The sequence below is a fragment of the Macrotis lagotis genome, chromosome 1 (genome assembly GCF_037893015.1).
Source record: "Macrotis lagotis isolate mMagLag1 chromosome 1, bilby.v1.9.chrom.fasta, whole genome shotgun sequence".
Taxonomy (NCBI): Eukaryota; Metazoa; Chordata; class Mammalia; order Peramelemorphia; family Peramelidae; genus Macrotis; species Macrotis lagotis.
The window spans coordinates 580,680,837-580,705,549 of NC_133658.1; the positions used below are offsets into that span (position 1 = coordinate 580,680,837).

Below are 24,713 nucleotides of genomic sequence, written 5' to 3' on the forward strand. Positions count from 1 at the left end.
TATCAATGTAGGTAACAATGCGCAAGTATTAGGCTTTACTAAATGAACAAAGGGGGTCATGGCACCAAAAATGTCTAAATCCTCTGGATTAGATGACCTCTAGGCTACCTGGAAGCTCCATAAATCTGCCTCAGTACAGGAGGAAAAACTAGTTCAGGAGTCAAAAGATGTGACTTCTTACCTGGCTCTGAAACTTGCTATCTCTTTAACCTCTGAATTTCCATTCCCTCATTTCTAAAATCATGGATTGTACTAAATGACTAATGTCCATCTATCACCAAATATTATTTTAGGGGTCAAGAGCAATGAGGCAGCTCTGTGAGTTAGTATGACTATCAATTGTGGATGTTAGAGACAATATCTAGAACCAGAAGGGATCTCAAAGGACATGAATTCTAAACTTTTACTTAATTTGTTGCTATTGTTGTTTAGTCATTTCAGTTGTGTACAACTCTTTGTGAACCCATTTGGGTTTTCTTTGGCAGAGATACTGGAGTGATTTGCCATTTCCTTCTCCAGTTCATTTTACAGATTTGGAAACTGAGGCAAACAGAGGTTAAGTGACTTCCCCAGGGTCACACAGCTAGTAAAGTGTCTGAGGCAAGATTTGAAATCAGGTCTTCCTGACTCCTGGTCTGGAGCTCTATAAACTGTGCTACCTAGCTGTCCTATATTTAATTACTTTTTTTTTAATGAGAGAGAATTTGTTTTCCCTTCTAGTCACCTTACCTATCTTTGAAAGAGAAAAAAAAGGTAAAACTTCGTAATAAATTTGCAAAGTCTAACAAAAATTCCCACATTGATCATGTCTAATATGTGAACCTTATTCTGCATCTTGAAGCCTTCAATTCTAGGGCAGGCAGAGTGTGCCTTGTCCTTTATTGGTTCTCTGGAATCATCCCATCCTTTGTTTTACAGATGAGGAAACTGAGACAGAGGGAAGTTAAGTGATTTGACCAAAGTCACACAAGCAGTTCACAAAGAGGTTTTGAATCCAGGCTCAATCCTCTTTCAAAACTCTTTCAATAGAAGAGAAAGTCAAGGGGACCAACAATTCTAATAAATAAAAACTAACAAATCTAATAAATATGCAGCATCTTTAGAAATACTAATAATGTCTGCAGTGGAGAACCTGTAGAACCAGGACATTGTACACAGTAATGGCAAAATTGTGTGGTGATCAACTATGATAGACTTAGCTCTTCTTAGCAATCCCATGATCCCAGACAATTCCAAAGGACCCCAAAGAAAGAAATGATAGAGTTTGAATGCAGATTGAAGCATACTATTTTTTACTTTCTTTTTTTTCCTGGAGTTTTTTACAGTGGTCCATTTTTTCTTTACAATATGATTACTATCAAAATATATTTTGCACATGTATAACATATCAAATTACTTGCTATCTCAGGAAAGAGGGGGCAAAAGGAAAATAATTTGGAATTCAAAATTTTGAAGAAACAAAGGTTATAAATTTTTACATGTAATTAGAAAAAAATGTGTTTTTTTAAAGAAATACTAACATCGTTAAGTGTGAAGACTCGATTTACTCATAAGAGGCAAGGAAATCACCTCTTGATTGGGTTGGTAAATTATGAAATCATCTCCTCAGGGCTGCTTATCTCTCCAGGAATTATAAGCTAAAAGTGCTAAAGGTTGAAGGGTATGTTTAGGAATGAGGGCAGAGAAATGATGTAAACAAATATCTCCCCCTCCAGTTTATTTGAGACATTATATAGCAGCTGGTAGCTAAGCGGCACAGTGAATAGAACACCAGACCTGGAGTTGGGAAGACTCATATTCCTGATTTCAAAGCTGACCTGAGACACTTACTAGCAGTGTGACCCTGAGCATATCACTTAACCCTGTTTGCCTTAGTTTTCTCATCTGTAAAATGAGCTGGAGAAGGAAAAGGCAAACCACTCTAGTATCTTTGCCAAGAATTCCCAGATGGGATCATGAAAAATCAGATAAAATTGAACAGCAATAACAAAATAGTACCTACTGTGTCCAAAGTGATGAAAATTTATCAGTTATAAAGGTATGATGGGCGTGGCCTACAGTCACAGTTCTGGAGCTATGATGTCACTGGTCTGGAGTACTCCCAGAGAGGAAACTCCCTCTTCCAATACAGATCAGCTCCTGCTCCACAATTCAGTTTCCAAGTCTTGCCTGGGATACTAAGAGGATTGGATTTGTATGGGAATGGAGATGCCAAAAGCAGGCACAGAAAGCTGTACATCTTACAGCTTTCTGTAATTTCTGAATTTTTGAAAATGAGGACATCCTGATAAATGTACAGTTTGAATACTATTTTTATCATATACTATTTTTATAAATACTGCTCTTATTATAAAAATGAAGATTTTTGTTTCCAACATTTATGTGTAAGTAAATGTTCTCATTCTACTTAATATTATATTGAAATTCATTGTTAAACCATATTCCAGCTGATGTGGGTCAGGATTGCCTAGTTAAATTATATAAAATCTATGTTTCTTGAGGGCAAGGAAAGTTTCATTTCTATCTTGTTATTCTTGATACCTTGATACAGAGTCAGGAATATAGTAGGCACTCAATGAATAATTGTTGATGGATTGATTGTATTGGTCAATGGTAAAACAAAATGCTCACCCAGGGACATAAACTAGGAGCTAATAATAACAGCCAACATTTATACAGTATTTAAAGATTTACAAAGCACTTTCTCTCATTTGATCCTTTTGATAATTCTGTCCAGTAAATGTGATTATTTGCCTTCATTTAATGGGTTAAAAAAACTAAGGCAGGCCTGCCCAGGGTCTATTGGACCCTCAGAGATACGAGTGTCTGAAGCAAATTTGAACTCAGGTCTTCTTGATTTGAGGGTCAATACCAAGCTACCTAGACTGAGACTATCCCAAGTCTTCTTGATGTCAAGATTCTGACTCTTTATTTACTCTACTGAGCTGCCTCTAAAGGCAAGCTCTGGATATATACTAACTCAACAGTTCTCAAATTTTTTGGTCTGAGGACCCTTTTATATTCTTTTTGTTGTTGTTGGTTTTTGTTTTTTGCAAGGCAAAGGGGTTAAGTGACTTGCCCAAGGTCACACAGCTAGATCATCATTACGTGTCTGAGGCTGGATTTGATCTCAGGTACTGCTGACTCCAGGGCCTATGCTCTATCCACTGCACCACCTAGCTGCCCCGACCCTTTTATATATACTTAAAAATTAGTGAGAGTACTTCTCCCCCAAAGAGCTTTTGTTCAGGTGAGTTATATCTATTGATATCAACTATATTAGAGATTGAAATGTCTCAACATTATTATGAAAATAATTTTGACCTCATGGATGCTCTAAGAACATCTCAGGGAGCCCCAGATTACACTGAAAAAAATATAATGGGCAATTTTATGTGAAAGATTCTGGGAGCTGAAAGATAGAAAGAGGACTCAGAATGGAGTAGGGGAGAGATGGGAAGAGAAGGAAGTGAAAGAAAGAGAGAGAGAGAGAGAGAGAGAGAGAGAGAGAGAGAGAGAGAGAGAGAGAGAGACTGATTATTTTGATTTGGTTTTTTGCAAGGCAAAGGGGTTAAGTGACTTGTCCAAGATCACAAAGCTAGGTAATTATTGTCTGATGTCAAATTTGAACTCAGGACCTCCTGACTCCAGAGCCAGTGTTCTATTCACTACATCACCTGGCTGCCCCCAGGAAAAGGTATTTTGGAGAGATTCAAAGGTCATAAAAGAAATTGAATAATCAGGTTGAAAGGTAGCTGAAATGTCAAGTAGCTGACCAGTGGAAGGACAGTGAAAAAAAGTCTTTAGGAACAGAAAACACGATTCAGCAGATTTCTGCAGGTGGAGAATGAGGGCCCAAGGAGCTGCGATTTGACCATGTGGTGCTGGGCAGAATCCCAGAGAACTACCAATATGGGTTTAGAGTCTGGAGAGGCAGCAGCTTTGACCTGAAACAGAGGTCATGGGTCTAAAACTTTTGCCCTCAAAGGGCAAGAATGGGCACAAGGAGTGAACCAGTCAAGTGTGAGGAGCACAATGGGGGAGCTTTGAGCTAACACCTGGTAAAGTTGCTTTCAATCAATCATCAATCAACAAGCTAGTATTTATTTATTGTGCCAGATGCTGGGGATATAAATAGAAAATATGAAGTAATCCCTCAAGGGAACATGGTAAAGGGAACTAAGTTTTAAAGTCAGAAGTACTGGGTTCAAATCTTGTTTCTTAAAGTTACCTAACTTTCCAGTGTTCTATGCAGTTTGTGTAAGTTTGCAGAGAAGGGGCCAACCTGCATTGGTAGATAGGCTGTCTTCACCTGGGAGTGCCCTACATGAGGGAGATCCTATACTCTGACTTGTACTGATGAGTATGCTAGAAAATACAGTCTGGTTGCTAAACAAATGAAAATGAAGAGAAAGAAATTTCAGGGTTGGTAGCAAAAGTGTTTCTCTTTTTTTTCCCTTTGGTTTTTGCAGTTATGGGGTTAAGTAACTTGCCCAAGGTTACAAAGTTAAATGAGTTTTAAGTATCTGAGGCCACATTTGAACTCAGGTCTTCCTGACTCCTGGGCTAGGACTCTATATACTGTGCCACCCAGTTGCCAATGGTGTTCCTTAAAAAATGATTATTAATCTTCAAATTTTTTTAGGTGGGGTTGCTTGAGGTCATAAAGAAGAGGGTTCTCAGGTGAGGAGAAGCAATACCTATGAAGACCCTGACCAAGTAGGATTGGGGCACTGTGACAGAGAGAAGGTGGTAGAAAGAGGACCTAACAAGATGAACCTTCTTATCACTCTCCCAGACAAGGTATTTACTAGAGAATCATCATGTACTGGTAGGAATCACTGAGTGAGAGAGACCCATATGACTGGTCAACCAGGTGGTAAAAAAAAAGCTACTTGTGAGTAGGGAATCATTTCATTAAATTAGTCAATCAACAAGCATTTATTAAGTGCCTACAAAGTACCAGTGCTAAGTACTGAGGATACAGAAAAAGGCAAAAATAGTTCCTGCCCTCAAGTAGCATACATTCTAGTTGGGAGAGACAACATATAATTAGGTGTATATAAGATGAATACAAAATAGATAGAAAGTAATATCAGAGAGAAGGCATTAGCTTCTGGGAAGACCTAGAAAGGTCTTTGAAATTTCAGTGTTGAATTGGTATTTTTATTCCCACCTTCTTGGACAGTGCCTAGAAAACAATGGATGGTTAATAAATGCTGGTTGGTTTGGTAGGTTGATTTTGTAGAAAGAACTAGGGTTTATAGAGATCAGAGTTATCTTGAATAAAACAAGCTCAGTTTCTTTAAGTATACAGATTAGGAAAACAAGTTTCAGGAAATGAAAACTCACATAAGGGACGACTCCTGGATGAAAAATCCGACATTTCTGAAGAAGATGCTGACAAAGATTCTGTGGAAGGCTCAAGGAGATGTGTATCTGGATCTGTTTGATGTCTTGTCCACTGCTCTGAGAGCTGAGTCAAGACTAAAGGGTTTACAATTTCAGGATACGGAGTGGAGTTTTCATTCACATCCACAAAAGCTCTTTTGTTGGTCATGGACCAATGAGACGTGTTCTTCCCATCTCTAGTGAAAGTCTCAAAATTGAGCCCATCCTCAGTCTGAGTCCTCGAATTGTCATCTCTCATATCTACACTGCTAAAGGGCAACTCATGGTCTCCTTCAAACGCTGCAAGAAAATACAGGAAAAAGATAAATTCTCCCTGCAAAAACCATCACTCAGTTGTTCAGAAGCATTACCTGGGTGTGGAAAATTGCTAAGGTTTCCTTAGAAATAATATGTCTCTTGCAAATATATATATATGTATATATACATACATATATATAGACATATATATATATATATATATATATGTAGGACATATATATGTATCTATGATTTCATTACGATAGGGAACTCCCAGGTGATGAAACTCCTCCTAATGCAAGTTGCCATCCTCAATGAAACTTAGACAAAAACTCCCTAAAGTACTGACTGGATCTGTCAGAAATAAGACCCCAATCCAGCTTTTTTTTTAGGTTTTTAGCAAGGCAATGGGGTTAAGTGGCTTGCCCAAGGCCACACAACTAGGTAATTAATTATTAAGTGTCTGAGACCGGATCTGAACCCAGGTACTCCTGACTCCAAGGACGGTTCTTTATCTACCACACCACCTAGCCACCCCCCAATCCAGCTTTTCTACATTCCAGGACCACTGTCTAGCCACTCACTACTCCATAATGCCTCTCCTTTGGCTGATTCAGGCTGAAAAGTAGATAACTCTGTGGATTAAGCACGGGACTCAGAACCAGGAGACCTAAATTTAAATCTAGCTTTTTAGATATTTATTGGCTCTGTGATCCTGGATATGTCACTTACTTTCTAAGTTTCTTCCTCTGGAAAATTATTAATTGGAGCTAATACTAGCTCCAAAAGAATGAAATAATACTTGTAAAGATAGTAATCCTTAAAGAGTTCTACAAATGATATTTATTATTATTGATAATCCTAGTTGTTTGGCATTGCAAGGTTAGATTTGTCCATGATCACACAGCTAGTATGTATCAGAGACAAGGATTTCCACCTGGGCTGTTGACTCCAGGACTTGCCTTCTATCTACTATGTCACACTGTCTCTCGGGAGTGGGGAGGAAGAGAAGAAAGAAATAAAATGGGAAAAAAAAATTTTCATCATAACTTGTTTATTTGGAAGTAATGGTAAGATGCACATGAAAGATTTGCGGTTTCATGTGCAATCATCCCTTTTTTATTGTGCTATTATAAAAAAAATCTTGTTTTGTTCTGTGAATTGAAAATGAAATAAATTTTAAAAAATAATCCATAGTTTATGTATACACATTATACATACATGTGTATGTATGCAAACATATATACACATATAACACATATACATATTCACACAAAAAGACCCACAGTATTGAATAGAAGGCTCACTCCTGAGTTCAAGTGCTGTCTCTGACAAATATCAGCTACATGACCATGAAGTTACCTTGTGCCATCTAATTCTGAAATAACAATTCAGGTGGATTTGATTTTCATCTACAATACATGCTGAATTGAGCACTCACTTGGGTAATCATTTTGTAAAGACAGGGCAGAGGTCCTAGAAGAAGGATGGCCAAATGTGTCATCTGTTGAAGGCTCAATAAATTTTGCATCACTTGGATTCTTTGTCACTATACTTTTTCTTCTGGTTTCCCCTAAAAAAGATGAGGCAAGGGCTAACACTGAAGAGTTGGTCATTACGGAATTCTTAGTTGAGGTTTCTGTTTTATTTATCAGCCAACTTCTATTACTTGAAGTTTGAAGAGTTCTTGAGACATCTTGGATAAATGTGGTAGAAATATTTGTCCTTTCTGTATGACTGGCCAAAGTATTTAAAGCAATTGAGTTCCTAGGTTTTGTCCTAATTTCAGGGTCTGAAATAGAAGAAGGAACATTCATTGAATAATAATAGCTACCATTTATTTGACTCTTTACACTTTGCAAAGCATTTTCCACATATCTTATTTGAACTACACAGCAACCCTGGGAGGTAGTATTTCTATTTTACAGATAAGAAACAAAGGCAAACAGAAGTTAAGTGACTTTACCAGGGTCATACAGCTAGTAAGTATGAGGCTGGATTTGACTCTCATTTCTCTGATACCAAGAGCAAAACTCTTCTCACTATGCCATCTAACTACCTCATTCATTCAGCAAATATTTATTAAGCAACTACTATGTGGAACCATATTCTGAGAATTTATTGTAGTGTAGGAATGAACTTGGGTTCTCACAGGACAAGCTGTTGAACACAAACACTGGTAGATTTTTCCCAAGATGGAAGGGCTATGGGTAGGATTTGACAATGGATTCTCATCCATAGTCCAGTCTTGTCAAACATAGAGGGGCCCATCACCAAAGGGCACTAGCTTCTTTTTGCCAAAGTGATCAATGAAAATAATTTATTAACGCAGCTAGAGGGATTGATATCTGTGTCATTTGAGGCCCTAATGACACCAAAAAATTTTTAAAAATCTCTTGAAGATGTAAGCAAATCCAAGATACTATGTCTGGACAAAGAAGATATGATGCCTGCCTTCAAAGAGTATACAGTCTAACAGGAAAAAGCAAGACCTATCCAACAACAATCATAATATAAAAGACAATAAGATATAAACCTTTTATTGTTGCTGTTCAGTCATGTCTTACTCTTTATGACCCCATCTGGGATTTTCTTGGCAAAGATATAAGAGTGATTTGCTACTTCCTGTTCCAGTTAATTTTATAGCCGAGGAAACCGAGGCAAACAAGGTTAAATACTTTCCCTGGATCACACAGTCTGTACATGTCTTAGGCTGAATCTGAACTCAAGAAGACAAGTCTTCTTGGCTCTAGACTCAGAACTTATTTACTGAGCCCACTTATGATCACTTAGGGTCTAACAGTTATGGTCCAGGAAAGATTTCTAAACTATTTCTAGACAATATCAATATGATCAACAACTGTGGTCAAAACTTCTAATCCCATTTTGAGCACCTTCAGAAAGGGTATTAGAAATAGAAAGCATCCCATCATTTCACAAAAACATTTTGAAAATGTGAGAGGCTATTTGAAACCCTCAAAATGTCTGTGCATCATGACACTTTTTAAAGTTTGTTTTTAGTTTATAGATTTAGAATTGGAAGGTATGCTCAGAAGTATCTATCTAATCAAACCCCTTTATGGTATATAATACAAAAAAAATGAAGAAACTCCCACAAAGAGGAGTAAGGTGACTTGTCAAATATAGTAGAAAATACTACATACAGCTAGGGGCTGAACTTGTAGTCAGGAGGACTTGAATTCAAATCAACCTCAGACTCAGACTAGCTGTGTGCCCCTGAGCAAGTCATTTTACTTTATCTGTCTCAGTTTTCTCATCTGTCAAATAGGAATAAATAAGAGAACTTCCCTTCCAAAATTGGTATGAAAATAAAATGAGATAATATTTGTACAGTACTTTATGAACATTATAATGCTATAGAAATGCTAGTTATAAAAGAGCCTGGATTCCAGAGTAGGTTCTAACTCTAAATAAGGGGCCCCTCCTATTGCACAAAACTGGGGGGGGTTATGTTTGTCCCAAAAGATTCAGATGAAATCTAGAGTACTATTCAGTGATGTTGTGAACATTTTCTGAATATCATTAAAAATTATTTTAAAACGTACCAAATGAATGAATTAAAGGCAAGTAGGAAAAAAATGGAAAGTAGAAATGATGATCCTGGGATTTGTGAACCAAAGCAGAATCCAAGTAGAGATTAATAAACAAATGTTTCCCTTCTAGAATTTAATAATCATAAGGCTGATTTTTAAATTATAAAATCAAAACAATGAGAGCATAGGAAAGTACCTTGGACATCATCTATTCCAAAAGATACTTATTAATAATTTCCAGAAACATTCTCCTAAAACAGTGTTTGACCCATAGTGCTTATCCATAGCAAGCACTAATTATTAAGCACTTATTAAGCCAGATACCTCAGTGTATCAAGTGTGGGGCCTGAGGTCAGGAAGATTCATTTTCCTGAGTTCAAATCTCAGACACTTATTAGGTGTATGTCACCTTGTTTGCCTCAATTTCCTCATTTGACAAAATGAGCTGAAGAAGAAAGTGGAAAACAATTCAGTATCTTTGCCAAGAAACCCCCCAAATGGGGCCAATAAGCATTGGCCCCAACTAAGACAACTGAACAATGAAAAAGCACTTAAAAATGCTTGTTGAGTGATTAGAAGGTATCAGAGAATGATCTCTTTAACCAAAATGGCAGAAACCAGGTTCGAGTTATGTGGAAGCCAAGCTACCTGCTTAAAATCATTATGTTTAGTATCAAGAACTGCCTTTTGCTGCCATGACATAAGCTAAGCTAAACAACCATACAGCCAGGGCACTGGAGGAAAACAGACCAGGGTTTGAATACTAGCTCTTGAACCTACTCCCAGTGCAATACTTTCCCATATTAGAACAAGAGAGTTGAGTAAGGTTGATGAGATCCCACACAGTTCAAGATGTTCTGACCTTAAGTGCTTCTCAAAACCTAGCCTATATTATTATTTTTTATTTTAATTTTAATTTTTTTCTCTTTCCTTTATCGCTCATGCGGGTCTATAATTTTTTTCGGAGGAGGGGGCATTATGTTTACTCTTAAACAAGAGTATTTTAGTAATGCATAAAAAAATTATTTGTACAAAATAAGAATAAATAAATAAAATTACTGAAAAAAAAACCTAGCCTAGCTAAGCTATGTTCCCTTTCATCCCCAGGGTCACTAGGAAATGCTTATGGTTATTAATTATTGTATTTGTGTTTCTATAGATAAAGAAACCAAGACAAAATGTTGTTAATTGGCTTGCTGGGGTAATAGGACTAGTAAGCATCTGAGGTTATATTTGAACTTGGGTCTTCTCTTCTAGGTCCAGCTGCCTAATACATGCTTCCAACCTAAATACATGATCACCCCTCCCACTAAGATATCATAGCAGGAAAAAATGGAGAAAGTGTATAAGATTTCTTTTATGCCATTGCCTGAACAATCCTTTGAGAGTCTATGGACATGTTTATTAATAATCATCATCATCATCATCATCATATTAAATAGTTATAAAATAACCAAATTAGTAGCTTATTAATAATAATAGCAGCACCATTTATATAACACTTTAAGATTTGCTAAGGGCTTTACAAATATCATATCATTTAATCCTTCCAACAACTCTAGGAGGTAAATGTTCTTATTTTTCCTATTTTACAGATAAAGAAACTGAGGCAAATAGAAGTTAAAGTGACTTGCTCAGGATCACACAGCTATTAAACAACTGGATTTGAATTTGAACTCAGATGTTTCTGACTAGAGTCCTGGTTTGCTATTCACTTTGTTATCTAACAATAATGTATGCAAAACTTGTGTAAAAGGGGAAGGAGAGAGGAAATGGATTTGGATTCAGGAGTCCTGAGTTCAAGTCCCAGAGACTAACTATAAGATTTTGGACAAGTCACTAAATCTTTTCTTCAAAACAGAAACTTATTTATTCAGTAAACACGGGAGTCAAAGAGATAAAATTTCTATAGGTTTTAGTCTAGACTCCATTCCACTTGTACTTTCGAGAATAAAATAAAAGTGGTACATTGGGAAAGAATACAAATTTTGGAACCTCATGGCTTGAGTTCATGAGTCCTGTTCTTGTACTTGCCACTGTGATGACCTTGGGCAAATCACTCACGTCTCTAGGTCTAAGTATGCTCATGTGTAAAATGAGGAAGTTGGGTTGAATGAGCTCCAAAGTCCCTTCCAACTAAGATTCTATCAGTCTCTAGCTCAAAGGTTCCATGATCTTATCTTATTTATGAAAGACTGACCATGTGCAAGCTATTGTGGTAGATAGAAGATATAAATCTATAAATCCAACCCTGCCATTCTTCTTAAAATGACACCCACTATTGTTTTGTAGTTAATTCTGCTTTTGCAACAAGGATTCTATTGAAACCAATTCAAATAGGTTTGCAAGAGACAATTGCTAAATTTTAATGTGAGCATCTATACTTGGAAAATCAACAAATATTATTAATATTGGTTAAGATTTTGTTGATTGACTTTTGAAAGTAATAAAGAAAATTACTAATAATATACATTAAACTCATTGGAGGTTTGAGTATTTCAAGAAGGCTTCATAGGGTCTTAAATGGAGTCTAGGAATAGATTTGGAGAAATGATGAGAGTACTCTGTGACTACAGTAAAAACTCACATGAAGATTTGTTTGAGTGAGATGAGTAAGTGGATGTCCTGGAGAAAAATGGCAGTTTTGTGTGATTTCTCCCCTGGGAGAAGATATTTGGTCTTTCAATCTCCAATTCAGAAGTTGAGGAATGCATCAAATTGGAAGGAGTGGATATCTCTGTAGATGAAATAGTTTCTTCTCTGGAGAGGGTGATGTTAGTTAGAGATCTGAATGTCCTCTCTTTTTCCCTTGTCAGGAAATCTGAGATGCTTGCAAGAGTGGTGGTCCTCCCTTTTGATTCTGAATTCTTAGATGCCTGGAGGAAACTTTCCAGAGCTGAAATAAGATAACAAAAAAAAAATTAAAATCGCAGCAGTCACCAGCACTCTATAAATGGCATAATTAGATATTTTGGAAATTTTTAAAATTATGAACTTAATAATCACTAACTAGTACAAACAAAGAACAAAAAAGGAAGATTGCATATGAAACAATAAATTTCTTTTGCATATTTGGGTTTTTAAAGTATATTTATTAACAAAGTAGTAATAAGATTGCCTTTTTTAAAAAAGATTTTTCAAGGCAATGGGTTTAAGTAGCTTGCCCAAGGCCACAACGACTAGGTAATTATTAAGTGTCTGAGGTCACATTTGAACTCAGGTCCTCTGAACTCCAGGGCCAGTCCTCTATCCACTGTGCCACCTAGCCGCACCTAAAATTGCCTTTTTTATCCCTTCTAAACTTCCTTTCACTTCTATATATTTTTATTTCTTCTCTTTTTTTTCCAATAACTGGCTTCCAGTCATGTATGTTTCAAGGCTACAAGATTTAAAATTTGAAATAACAAGAAGCCCCCAAAGTGATTTCTGATTCTGAAAAGTTGATGACTCAGTGACCTTTTAAAAATAATAGAGGGGTTTTTTATGATTCAGTGGGTCTTTTAAAAAGAGGAGTTCCTTCTGGGCTGTTTCAGTTGCAGGTCTCCAGGTGATATCATGTGAGAGGTGAGGATGGTTCTTTTTTACCCCAGGTTCCTGGAGACCCTGCCACTGTTCCCCACATTAAAAATGGGAAGCTCACCAAGATATAAACCCAACTAAGATATAAATATTGCCCTTTATCCTGGGGAGGTTTAAATAAATAAACCACATGACTGCAAGCATAGTGAAAAGTTTTAACTGAATTCTGTTCATCTTCTTAAGTCTACTAATGTGTACTGTGATTCTTCCAAGTTTAGCATTTCTTTCTATGTAGGAATAAACTACCTGTCTCATTCTCAATTTTACATTCCATATTCTATTTAGGATATTCCTATTACTTCACACTTTAGGGCACCCCTTAGACTTTTGAGCTACAACTTTTAATATAATTGTATAATAATAATAATAATAATAATAATAATAATACCACTCATTATCCCTGAGATACCAGGGTGGGGGATTTGTTAATGAAAATAGGGAACTTAATGCTCCTGAATGTGTCCACAAATTGTAAGGGCTGGGCACAGGGAATATTCCCTGCACCTGGAAGCTCAGTAGAGTAGTCTGGTCATTTTCTTAGTATTAGAAAAACATAATCAGGATTTTAGTTTCCTAATTCTTGACTCATATCCCGTATGGCAGGGCATTTGTGAACTGATAATATCTTGAGAACTGTATTTCACTATAATAGATTTTCATTTGAAAATCCTATATATTTAACTTTATTCATTTAAAACTTATTCTGCAGAGGGGGTTATAGGCTTCACCAGACTTATGATACAAATACCCTTGGTTCCATGACACTGTGAGAAAATTGCTCTGTAAACCTTTAGTGCTTGTCCAGTGTTAGTTGAGCTGATCAACACCCAGCCAACTTCTGCCACACTGCAACCAAGTAAGTGAGCACCCAGGATCCATCTGAAGGCCACAAGGGAGGAGGAATGCACTGGATTCCAAAGTCGGAGAACATTCATTGTTTCAAAAAGTTTGTTTTATTTTTTACATCAAGCACAAATGTGCCTCTTTTTCACTGACTACCCATTGCTTCTAATTCTGTCTGGGGTCAAGTGAAATGAATTACCTCACCCTCCCTCCCTCCTTCCCTCTCTCATTCTCTGTCTCTGTTTCTGGCCTCTGTCTCGCTATATCTCTCCATCTATGTGTCTCTTTCTTTCTGTCTTTTCTTCCCCCTCCCTCTTTCACTGTCTCTGTATCTCCCTCTCTTTCCAATGTTTTCTCTATCTTTTTCTCTCTTTGTCTCTTTCTTCTCTGTCTCTTTTTTCTTTCTCTGTGACTGTCTCTCCCTCTTTTTTGCCTCTCTTTCCATATATATATATATGTATATATAAATATGTACAGATATACATATATATAGATGTGGATATATATATATATATATGTGTGTGTGTGTGTGTGTGTGTATTCACATATGTGGAAAGAAAAAGAGAACAAGAACAAGACAAAGAGTCTAGACTTTCAAACAAGGGTGTCATCCCCCATCCCTTACTCCTTTTCCCAAATTTTCTTTTCTAAAGAATAAACACCCCTAATTCTTTCAAGTGATCTTCACAATCAGGGACCTCCACTATCCTGGTTACCTTCTCTGGATACTCTCCTTTCTAAATTTGGACCTTGTCATCAGGGCTCCTCACTTTCCTCCAATATGTCACATTCCTCCCTCATCATTGCTCTTCTTTGAGAAGGAAGGTCCAACAACATCAATACCTCTTCCAACTTCTATTGGCCATTAGACACCTTCTCCACTCCTCTCTGCCTATCCAACTCCTACCCATTATTCTGAGCTTCCTTGATAAAACTATTTATTAAAAGACCACCATTCATCAATCTGTGTAGGTCACAGCTCTTTGTGGCAATGTTCCCAGCAGGTAACATTTAAACTGTCTTTAAAGAAGGAAAAAAATCATAAAATACAATCCTATAAAAATCAAATGAATATTCTTGGAAGCTTTCCCAGATTGTCCACTCTCCCATCTCGTCCTTCTGAGGCCAAAAGAGTATGTAGCCCGATGTCTTGACGTGGTTACAGTTATATACCATAGTGATGCCCTCTACATGTGAGGGCTTCATCACTCTGAAATACCTGATTCAGTTAGGTAGCACATGGATAAAGGGAAACCAGAGTCATAGATTTTTCCCTTATTTGAGAACCAATTTATTCAAAAGAAATGTTTAATATTAATATCTAAAAGACAAAGTGGATGAAAAATGCACATTGTTGTGATCGTGGCATGAAATTGGACATACAGTACATGAGTTCGTCTATCCATGTATACATCTTAGATATTTCAGGTAGACAATGAGTTGGATACAACGTTGAATAGAAGAAAATCAGTTGAGCTCACATTTCAGAAATAGTACAGGGTTTTCCATGATCCCAGCTACTTGCTACTACAAAAACCATTATCTTTAACAAAAGAATCTTCCTTCTGTCCCTTAAGAGTTCTATGATCCTAGGCAAGTCACTTAAATAACCACCTCAGTTTCTTATCTAAAATAGGGGTGGTAATAGCAGCTACCTCACAAGGTCATTTTAAGGATCAAATGAGAAAAAGTATATAAAATACTCTTCAAACCTTACAGAAATGAGACATTATTGTTTTATTATTAATATTGTTAATGTTGTTTCTATAGGCATATGGTCAAAAACCATGAAACACCATGAACTCCAAAAAAAAATCAAAATTGCAAGTAACCCAAAGGATGGGAATTGGGGGCAATGTACAGTGTCTGTAAGCAGGTTACAAGGCATTTTTTCTGATGATTTTCATATGAATGGTGTCATGAAGGACAAGTATGACCAGAGAAGAAAATGTATCAAGAATGATGGACAGTGGGGGCAGCCAGTGGGTACAGTAGATAAAGCATCAGCTCTGGAGTCAGGAGGACGCGAGTTCAAATTCCACCTCAAATACTTGATACTTACTAGTTGTGTGACTTTGGTCAAGTCACTTAACCCCACTGCCCCACAAAAACAAACAAAAGAATGAGGGACAGTGGATTTCATGCATACAGCAATGGTATACTCAAATTATTTAAAGAACAAAACACTGGGTGTAACAAAAGAAGGATTCAAATAGGTAAATGATCCTATGATCACACCATTGTGGATCTTCCCTTCAGCAATGTAGATCACAACCCAGCCATGCCTATCTCTCCTGTTCATGCCCTTCTCTAAGTTCCAAAGGGGATCCACCCAACATGTTGGCAAAGGGGAGGGGAAGATTTCCATTCTATTGACAACTTGAGAATATGAATGACATTTTCACAAGGGAAGGAATGAAGGGCTCACAATCAGCTCTGGTAGAGGGAGAACCAATAGATCACAGATTCACTTAAGCTTGGGCAGTTTACCTCAGTGTTTCATAGTCCTAAACCTGGAACATCTTCCCTTGCCCTTCCCCAAACCCTCTCCTTCCAAGTACCATTTTTCACATCACTCAAGCATAGGCATCATGAACACACACCTGAGGAGTTTTTCTGAGAGAACGGGACAGAAGGTATCTCCGAAGAATGTCCAAGAGATAGAGCAGAATTCATCCTCCCTCTGGATTTTGATACTTCCTGTGCTAATGTAGTCCTTTCTGAGGCATCCAGCATGGTACTGTTGTTGCTAGAATTCTGAAATTTCTCAAGACCTTTGAGAATCACAGTTGGAATATTTTTGTAATTGAGAGAAGAGGTCGTGAAATTTTCTCTTTGGAGCTCAGAACTTTTATCTGAATTGGGACTTTTCATAGTAGCTGAAAAAGAAAATAGTTAAGTGAGAACTTTCTGGTCAATAATGTGAATCTTCAGAAAGAAGATCACTGAAAGGAAACTGCTCATGAGCACTGGCCACATGTGAAAAAATTCCATCATACATTCAATACTATAAGTGGCATAGTGAACTCAGAATGGACTTCAGAACTGGGAAGACCTAGATTTAAAATCTGCCTCTGACACATTCTGGCTACGTGTCCTGTCCTCAGGATCTCTAGAGTCTAAGTTGCAGAGGAAGCTCCTATCTATATTGGTAGAATTTTTTCAGCCATTGTCTATAGCAATCAAATCAAGGGTCCAAAAAAATTTACTGAGTGCCTAGCATTGTGCTAGTAACTGGATGAGAAACAAAAATAACAGATAAATCATAAACTTCTGTCCTTGGCTTTCTAAAGGTTTATAAAATAATTCCTTCATAATATACCTGTGAAACAAGTAGAGCAATCATTTCCCCCATTTTATGTGAAGAAACTGAAGACAGTGACAATTTGAACCCAGATCTTTCACCAACATATCCAACCCTCTTCCTACTATAAACATTTTACAAAGACAAAAAGTTTTATCAGAACATATACATGTTGAAGTAACAATGTAGGTGGGATATGATTAACTACCTAAGTGATTGATCACATGCAAGAGGAGTTCAAAGAAGGGGAAATCAACATGAGATTCATAGAGAATGTAGGATTTGTAAAGTGTTCACATTCAGAAAGAGTAGGGAAAAGGAACTTCATGTTAGGAGGAAAATAGATCATAATTGTGGTCAGTTAGATACTATCCTGATTATTCTGGGGTTGAGTTGGGGAGGGCAACAGGACACTTGAAGGTTAGACTCAAAAATGATGCACCAAAGTTCCTCCTGGTGTTTGTGTGTGTGTGTGTGTGTGTGTGTGTGTGTGTGTGTGTGTGTGTGTGTGTGTGTGTAGAAAATGGGAAGGGGGGAGAGAATGGAGGTGGAGATATTTGATATTTGACAGCAGAAAGCTCACTGAAGATCAGCTCAGAATTAATTTTCTCAATCTGTCAAATGAGGGGGTTGAACAAGATTCTCTTGTCCAATAAAGTCTCTTCCAGATCTAGCATTCTGAGAGCTTACAATGAAATCAATATTGTAGGAAGACTTATATTTGGCAGAAGGGTGCAGGACTGATAGGGATAATAGGAAAATATATGCATGGAAACAGGAGGTTGCTGCCCTGATACAGGTATGAAACATGACTATACAATAGTGGGCATGGCAATAGTTTTAACAATCAGAGAATCTGAGATTAAATCTTACTGTTTTCTTTTACTGCCTGTGTCACCTTGGCCATGTAACCTACCTCTCTTAGGTCTCAGTCTCTTCATCTGTAAAATGAGAGCACTGGACTAGATGACTTTGAAGGACCCTTCTAAATCTAGGATTTAAGGATACTTTGCTCCGTTGAAAGGTGATGGAGAAGAAATGCTTTGAAGGGAGAATCAATAGGATTTATTGACTGATTAAAAATAATGGGTAAAGAAGGGGGGAAGGGTCAAAGATGACTTAAGTTTCATCTTGTTTGTTGTACTGCCAAAGGGACACACTGGCATCATCAATTTGGGTTTAAGAAAACAAAGATCCTATCTATTTGTGATGGAAAATGGATACTATTTGGCACAACAAACCCATAAGATATTAGGAAGCCCTGAGCCTTACTGGAGACTAATAAACATCAAAAATTCTCTCACACAAAATAAGAACTCTAAGGCACTATTAGTAATGCTTAAAGTCTGGAATTATGTCCCCAAAGTTGCTAAAAGGTGCATTCCTTTTGAACTAGTAATACCTCTATTTGGGGGTTTAGACTTCAAAGAAATCAAAGAGGAAAAGGGACCATATATACAAAAATTTCAACAATTGCTATTTTCTATGGGCAAAATACTAGAAAATAAAGTTGTGTTTATTTTGGGGGAAGTGACTAAACAAATTATGGTATAGGAATGTAGCAGAACATCATTGTATCAATAAGAAATAATGAGATGGGCAGTTTCAGAGGAAACTGAGAAAGCATCTGTGACTTGATGGAGAGGAAGAGATCAAAACCAAGAGAACAATTTATGTAATGATTACAAAATTTCAAAGTTCCTGTCTTTCAAAGATGTTTGAAAGACAGGAGCTTTTATCAAGACAATTATAGCAGTGGGTACCACCTGGGTCCCCATCTCAATTCCTTACACACACACACACACACACACAAACACACAGTCACTTCATTATCAAAGGTGCCTACCAGCCCATACCCGCAATCAACTTTCAGCAACAAGGGACAATGCCATCTTTCCTTTACCATCAAGTTTAAACTGGAGAAAATGGAAGAAAAGGATGGAAAGGTTTAAAGCACATGAAAATGTGAACCCCAGAATCATCTTCCATCTCTTCTCCCATTGGTAAGTTCTTCCTAGGACTTCCATTTTGAGAAAAGGTTTCTAGGCATCCTTTATTCCTATCTTACTCTCTAAATTTCTGAATTTTACCACCTCCTCCACTTATATATGTATATGCACATATGTATGTATATGTATTTTATGTGTATCTATCTATATATATCTCTATATATCTACATAGATACACATAAAAAATTTTAAAAATCTGTATCTCTGTAAATCTATCTATATCTATATCTATATATATATATACAGATAGATAGATATACATAAAATACATACATATAGACAGATATAGAGAATATGTCTTTTTCTATTACACTGTAAGCTCTTTGAGGACAGAAGTTGTCTTTCATTTTTCTTGTATTTGAATTTTTGTCCACATTGCTTAACATAGCTATTTGTATATCATAAACTCTTAATAAATGCTTGGTGACTAATTGATTGACCAAACAAACCAAACAAACCAAACAAACATGAAACATGATATCCTCCTCCTGGAGAGGATGAATATAAAATGCACAATAAGATGCACATTTTTTTGCACATGTCTAATGTAGGAATTTGTTTTGCTTGACTATGTATATTTCTTATAAATACTTTTTTCTTTTTTTTAATTGGACATTTGAGAGCAAAAGAAAACAAATGTCTATAAAAGATAAGCAAAGGTAAGAACAAAATAAGAGCACTCCTTGGAAAAACATGAGTTTACAAAGCTTTTAAGGAAATGGAGGAGAAAGGAGGCAGCCAGGAGCTCAGGCCTCATGACCAAAAGGACCCATTGTCTATTCAGAACAATAGTGAAGAATGCCATTGATACAGCCCAAGGACCATCACAAGATTTATTCTGCACTGGGTCTGCCAATCCTATTTCCAGCTGTCTCTGAACATAAGGTTGTATCTAAGCAGTAAGAAGGGAAACAAAGATCTGGCAACTATACAATTAATCTAGTCAATGTAGAAAGTCATACTATTTACTGTCTAATGCCAGTCTCAGTTGGCTAGTATAGTTCTAATGTGGCTCAATTTTCATATCACCCCTCTATCAACTCTAAAATTAAAAGCTCAGTTCCACAATAGACTATACCTCCCCTTCCATCTGGGGACCTTGCACATTTTCCCTTTTTATCCAAAGGGGAACTGGGTGAGCTAATATAGATGGTTCAATGAGATCTACCCACGCTATTAGGAAAGCAAGCCAAAGTTGTCTTTGATGGATATCTAGCTGATTTGCACATTTAGTCAGTTAATCAAAGAATTACCAAAACTCTGTTCTCCTGAATGTTATGCAGACATAGGAGGAAGAAATAGCTTAGACTAGGAAATTGTAACAATCTATAACACAGGTCTTGCTACATAGAGTGACTTAGCTAAATAGCATATTTCTTATGGATGAGCCCAATATGATCTTGTTACTATCTTTTAGCGTCATCATACCCAAAGAAATTAATCAGGAACAAACTAAGGAGACAGATTTTAGCTTAACCTACAGAAAAATGTCCTGAGAGTTAAAGCTTCTCTTAAAAAAAATGAAATAATGCTTACCTAGTCAGCTATGTTGGAGATCTTCCAGTAGAGACTGGATGCTGCTTTGCTGGAGACATTACAAGATAGCAGGGAGATACAGGGAGCAACATTTAAATATTCTCTGAGTCTCCTTCCAGCTCTATAATTCTGTACCAATTGCGTGTACCAATCTATCATACTTTCAGATAAGCAAGTATTAGAGAGAACAGGAAGAAAAGTATATAATCTCCAGATTCTATGATCTTGTATCATTCATCCCTATACTAACCAACATCACAGAGACAGTAGTGTAAAAGTATAAGGTCTATATCACCATTTTGAAAGCTCAGGAATATTTATAAAGTATTACAATACTATTGTGTTAAGCCCTCAGAATACAAAAAGAGCAAAAGACAGTCCCTACTCTCAAGGAGCTCAAAATCTAATGAGGAAACAACAAGCAACAAATATGTGCAATCAAATTATATATAGTTTAAATAGTCCTTTATTCTTGAAGAGGACCATGATGTCACTGTTAAGAGTGAAGTCACAGTGTATCTGGTTGTGACTGATCAGATCAATTAGAACTTGGAAGCTCTACCATGGGTTGGGCACAAATAAGCCATGTGAACAGTTGTGGATTCTCTAAAATTGAGCATCTCATATTTCTTTTGGGAATATAGATTGAATAAGAAATAATTAAAAAGGGAAGGCAGTAGAATGAAGAGGGGTTAGGAAAGGCTTCTTACAGAAGATGGGACTTTAGTTGAGACTAAAAAGAAGTCAATAACAAGAGAGCATTCTGGGAATAGGGGTCAATAAGAGAAGACTTATTTCTGGGAATAGCCAGGAAGCAAATGTTACTGGATTGAAAAATACGTGTTAGGGAAGATTGAAAGGAGGGGGAGGGGTGGTTATAAAGGACTCTGAATACCAGAGAACTTTATATTTGATCCTGGAGGCAAAAGGAAGTCACTGAATTATAACAAGGTCAGGCCTGAGCTTTAGGAAAATTATTTTAGAAGGATATATTGGAGTGGGGAGAGATTTGATGTAGACAAGCTCACCAACAAGTTATTGCAATAATAGTCCAGGTATGAGGTGATGAGAGATGGCAGTGTCAGAGGAGATGAGGCAAAGATGAAGCCAACAGACCTTGAAGATATAACTATACAATACATATACTGTTTTGTGGGTTGAAAGCAAACTCAGTATAGGAAAATCCAGATTACACACACACACACACACACACACACACACACACACACACACATACACACAAACATCAAGAGCTGTTGTTTACCTTGCAAAAAGTGTTTTCAATTTCAAAGTGGTTTATAAGATTCCTTCAACAATATCCTCTAGTAAATTTAAAATATGATTCAACTGACAAAAATGTGGTTTACATAAAACTTCATCACATCTCCGCTCTGTAAAGTATGAGGCATGTACACTGCTATAGGTCAGCTTGTAAATGTGGTGAGCTCCAGTGGGGTTTTTTCCACTTAAAAATGGTATGCGCATTGTTAGCTGCATCTGAAGTAAAAACAGTTTAGTCAGGAAAGGAAGGCCTGTGGAATTAGTGTGTACACCATAGAGTCTGGAAGAATCTCAGAAAACATCTGTCAGTCAATTAATATTTATTAAAAGCCTATGATATGGTAGAAACTGAGCCAAGTACAGAGATACAAAGAAAAGTCAAAATCAGAAAGAAAATCCCTGTTCTCAAGGAGCTTCCAATCCAATGGAGCTCAGGCTCCTAGGTCCGATTAACAGAAGGGATTTACTCAGTTATAGCACAGGTTGGTAGTGATGGTGGTGTCTCTCTTTTGTTCTTTTTTTTTTTTTTTTTAGGTTTTTGCAAGGCAAATGGAGTTAAGTGGCTTGCCCAAGGCCACACAGCTAGGCAATTATTAAGTGTCTAAGGTCAGGTTTGAACTCAGGTACTCCTGACTCCAGGGCTGGTGCTTTATCTACTATGCCACCTAGCCGCCCCCTGTCTTTTGTTCTTGAAGAAGATCATGACATCGGAGGAGGTGCTGACATGACGAGCACATGAATTGGATTGGAGTGGGGAGATGCAGTGCTAAGTCACCAGCCTCACTTTCTCCTCCAGAGCCATCTGAGTACAGTGGTCAGATATGAATCAGGACAACTAGAGATGGCCCTGGATGCAGTGGAAGACCTGGGCCTTTTTAAGCTAAAATCTTTAACAAGCAAGATATTAGCCCAGATATAGTAGCATTCTGCTTCAGCCTGAGAAGGTTATGTCTCCCTCCCCCTCCTTATGAAACATGTCTGATCAGCTGGACCGGGCAAGGTGACTTCCCCAACTCTTCTTCATTCCAATACCTTCTTCTGTTGATTATTTCCTACTTATTCTGTACAATATGCAGTTTGCTTTCTATATATTTGTTTGCATGTTGTTCCCCATCTCTCACCTCCCTTAGTTTGTAAACTCCTTGAGGGCAGGATCTGTTCTTTTTGCCTCTTTAGATATCCCCCAGATCTTCTCAAAATGCCTATTGCTTAATTCATAGTAGCTGTTTAATAAATATTTGGTGAATTGAATTAAATGTTCTCCAGCATTCCTGAAAAGTCTGAACCAGAGCAGAGTATTGAAAGAACTCTTACTTTATTTTACTCTGGACACTATGCCCTTCAATTCAATAATTAACATTTATCAAAGTAGCTACTATATTCCAGACAGTGTGCTAAATCCTTAGAGATATAAAAAGAGGCTTCATATTAATGTCACCTAAAACAGAATTGGTTTTGTTTCATTTTTTTTTGATAATGTGGCATAGCAACTAGAGTAAGCAGTGGACTGTGTACTGGAGTCAAAAAGAGTCCAAATCTAGCCTCAGATACTCACTAGCTGTATGACCATGGGAAAGTCACTTAACCTTGTTTGCCTCAGTTTCCTCATCTGTAAAATGAACTGGAAAACCACTCCACTATCTTTGCCAAGAAAACCCCACATGAAATCACAAAGAGTTGGATACGACTGAGACAACAACAACAAAAAAAAATGTATCCCATGGCTTAGCACACTATCTGAGATGTAGAGTATGGCTTAATAAATTGAGTGATTGGAAATAAAGCTAACAAAGAGTCTGGGAAAAACTTGCACCACAGTAATCTATACTGATGTCATAGGATCTAGTTCAAGCATATGATAGTAAATTATGAGTGAAAAGTGACAAGTCCTATCACTAGCATGAGATAGATCTGAAAAGATGCAGTGCTACCTGATTATAGAGGGAAATGACTTTATTTGGTGAACTGAAAATACCCATCTATCCCAAAGACACAACCAAAAATAGATGGGCAAAATCAAGGACTGTGTCTATAAATCTAGCTCTACGCCAACAAAGTCATTGTAATATGGCAGCCTGGATTCTAATATGTCAGCCCTTGGGAGAGATGGTCCCTCTCAGAACCCTAAGGCACAGTTTGAAATCCTCAGCTTTGAGATCTCCAAGCCTGATCATTCATCCAACCTTGGGCAAAATGGTAAGTATGCAAAAGCTGGTCCCAACTATTTTCCTTTCAGGGACTCCTCTTCCAAGGCATCCGACATCATTATAAAGCCATGCATCCATCCACAGCGACGCAAAAGGTGTACAGTGGAAAAAGTGTCACAGGCTCCAAACCCAGCTGTAACATATATTAATTGTGTGATCTTGGCTAGTGATTTCATGTCTCTACTCTGAATTTTACTCTAGTTTAAGTAGTCCTTTCCAGTTTTATGCTCTTTATTTTTTTATTTTTTTATTTTAAATTTATTTTTTATTCTCATTTTGTACAAATTTTTTTTTACATTAATAAAATATTCTTGTTTACAAGTAAACAAAATACCCTCCTCCCCCATGAATATAAATAGACTTGTTTGGGCGAAAAAAGTAAAGGGGAGAGAAAAAAATTAAAATGAAAAAATAATAATAGTAATAATTGTAGGTATGGCCAGGTGGCGCAATGGACGAAGCACCAGCCCTGGAGCCACTAGCACCCGAGTCCATATCCAGCCTCGTAAACCCAACAATCACCCAGCCGTGTGACATGCAAGCCACCTGATCCCGACTGCCCTGCAAAAAAAAAAAAAAAAAAGACCCAAAATAAAAGAAAATAGTAATAATAGTAGGGGTGGCTGGGTGGCAGACAGAGCACTGGCCCTTGAGCCAGGAGCACCTGGGTTCAAATCCAGCCTCAGACACCCAAAGATCACCCTGCTATGTGGCCCCAGGCAGGGCATCCAGCCCCACTTGCCCTGCACCC

General features: G+C 37.2%; 1 protein-coding gene and 1 long non-coding RNA gene across 4 annotated transcripts in view; one reads left to right on the forward strand and one right to left on the reverse strand.

Annotated features, from left to right (window-relative positions):
• HEG1 (heart development protein with EGF like domains 1) overlaps nt 1-24,713 on the reverse strand; it is a 118,478-nt gene that overhangs the window by 57,449 nt on the left and 36,316 nt on the right. For 2 of the 3 annotated variants that reach the window (XR_012474108.1, XM_074214698.1), the window contains exons 1-4: nt 16,229-19,126; nt 11,791-12,099; nt 7,091-7,441; nt 5,353-5,691 (exon numbers count right to left, since the gene is read on the reverse strand). Coding sequence is in view for 2 of the 3 variants with exons in the window: in XM_074214698.1 (XP_074070799.1) it covers nt 5,353-5,691; nt 7,091-7,441; nt 11,791-12,099; nt 16,229-16,499 (1,270 nt within the window). In the remaining variant the exon portion in view is untranslated. Of the gene's footprint in view, nt 1-5,352; nt 5,692-7,090; nt 7,442-11,790; nt 12,100-16,228; nt 19,127-24,713 lie in introns of those variants that run through there. The other variant, XM_074214697.1, reaches the window with a different exon arrangement.
• Nucleotides 1-24,713, forward strand: part of LOC141507239 (uncharacterized) — a 33,764-nt gene that overhangs the window by 2,806 nt on the left and 6,245 nt on the right. The window contains exon 3 of the long non-coding RNA XR_012474109.1: nt 4,646-4,803. This is a non-coding gene — a long non-coding RNA (uncharacterized LOC141507239). The remainder of the gene's footprint in view (nt 1-4,645; nt 4,804-24,713) is intronic.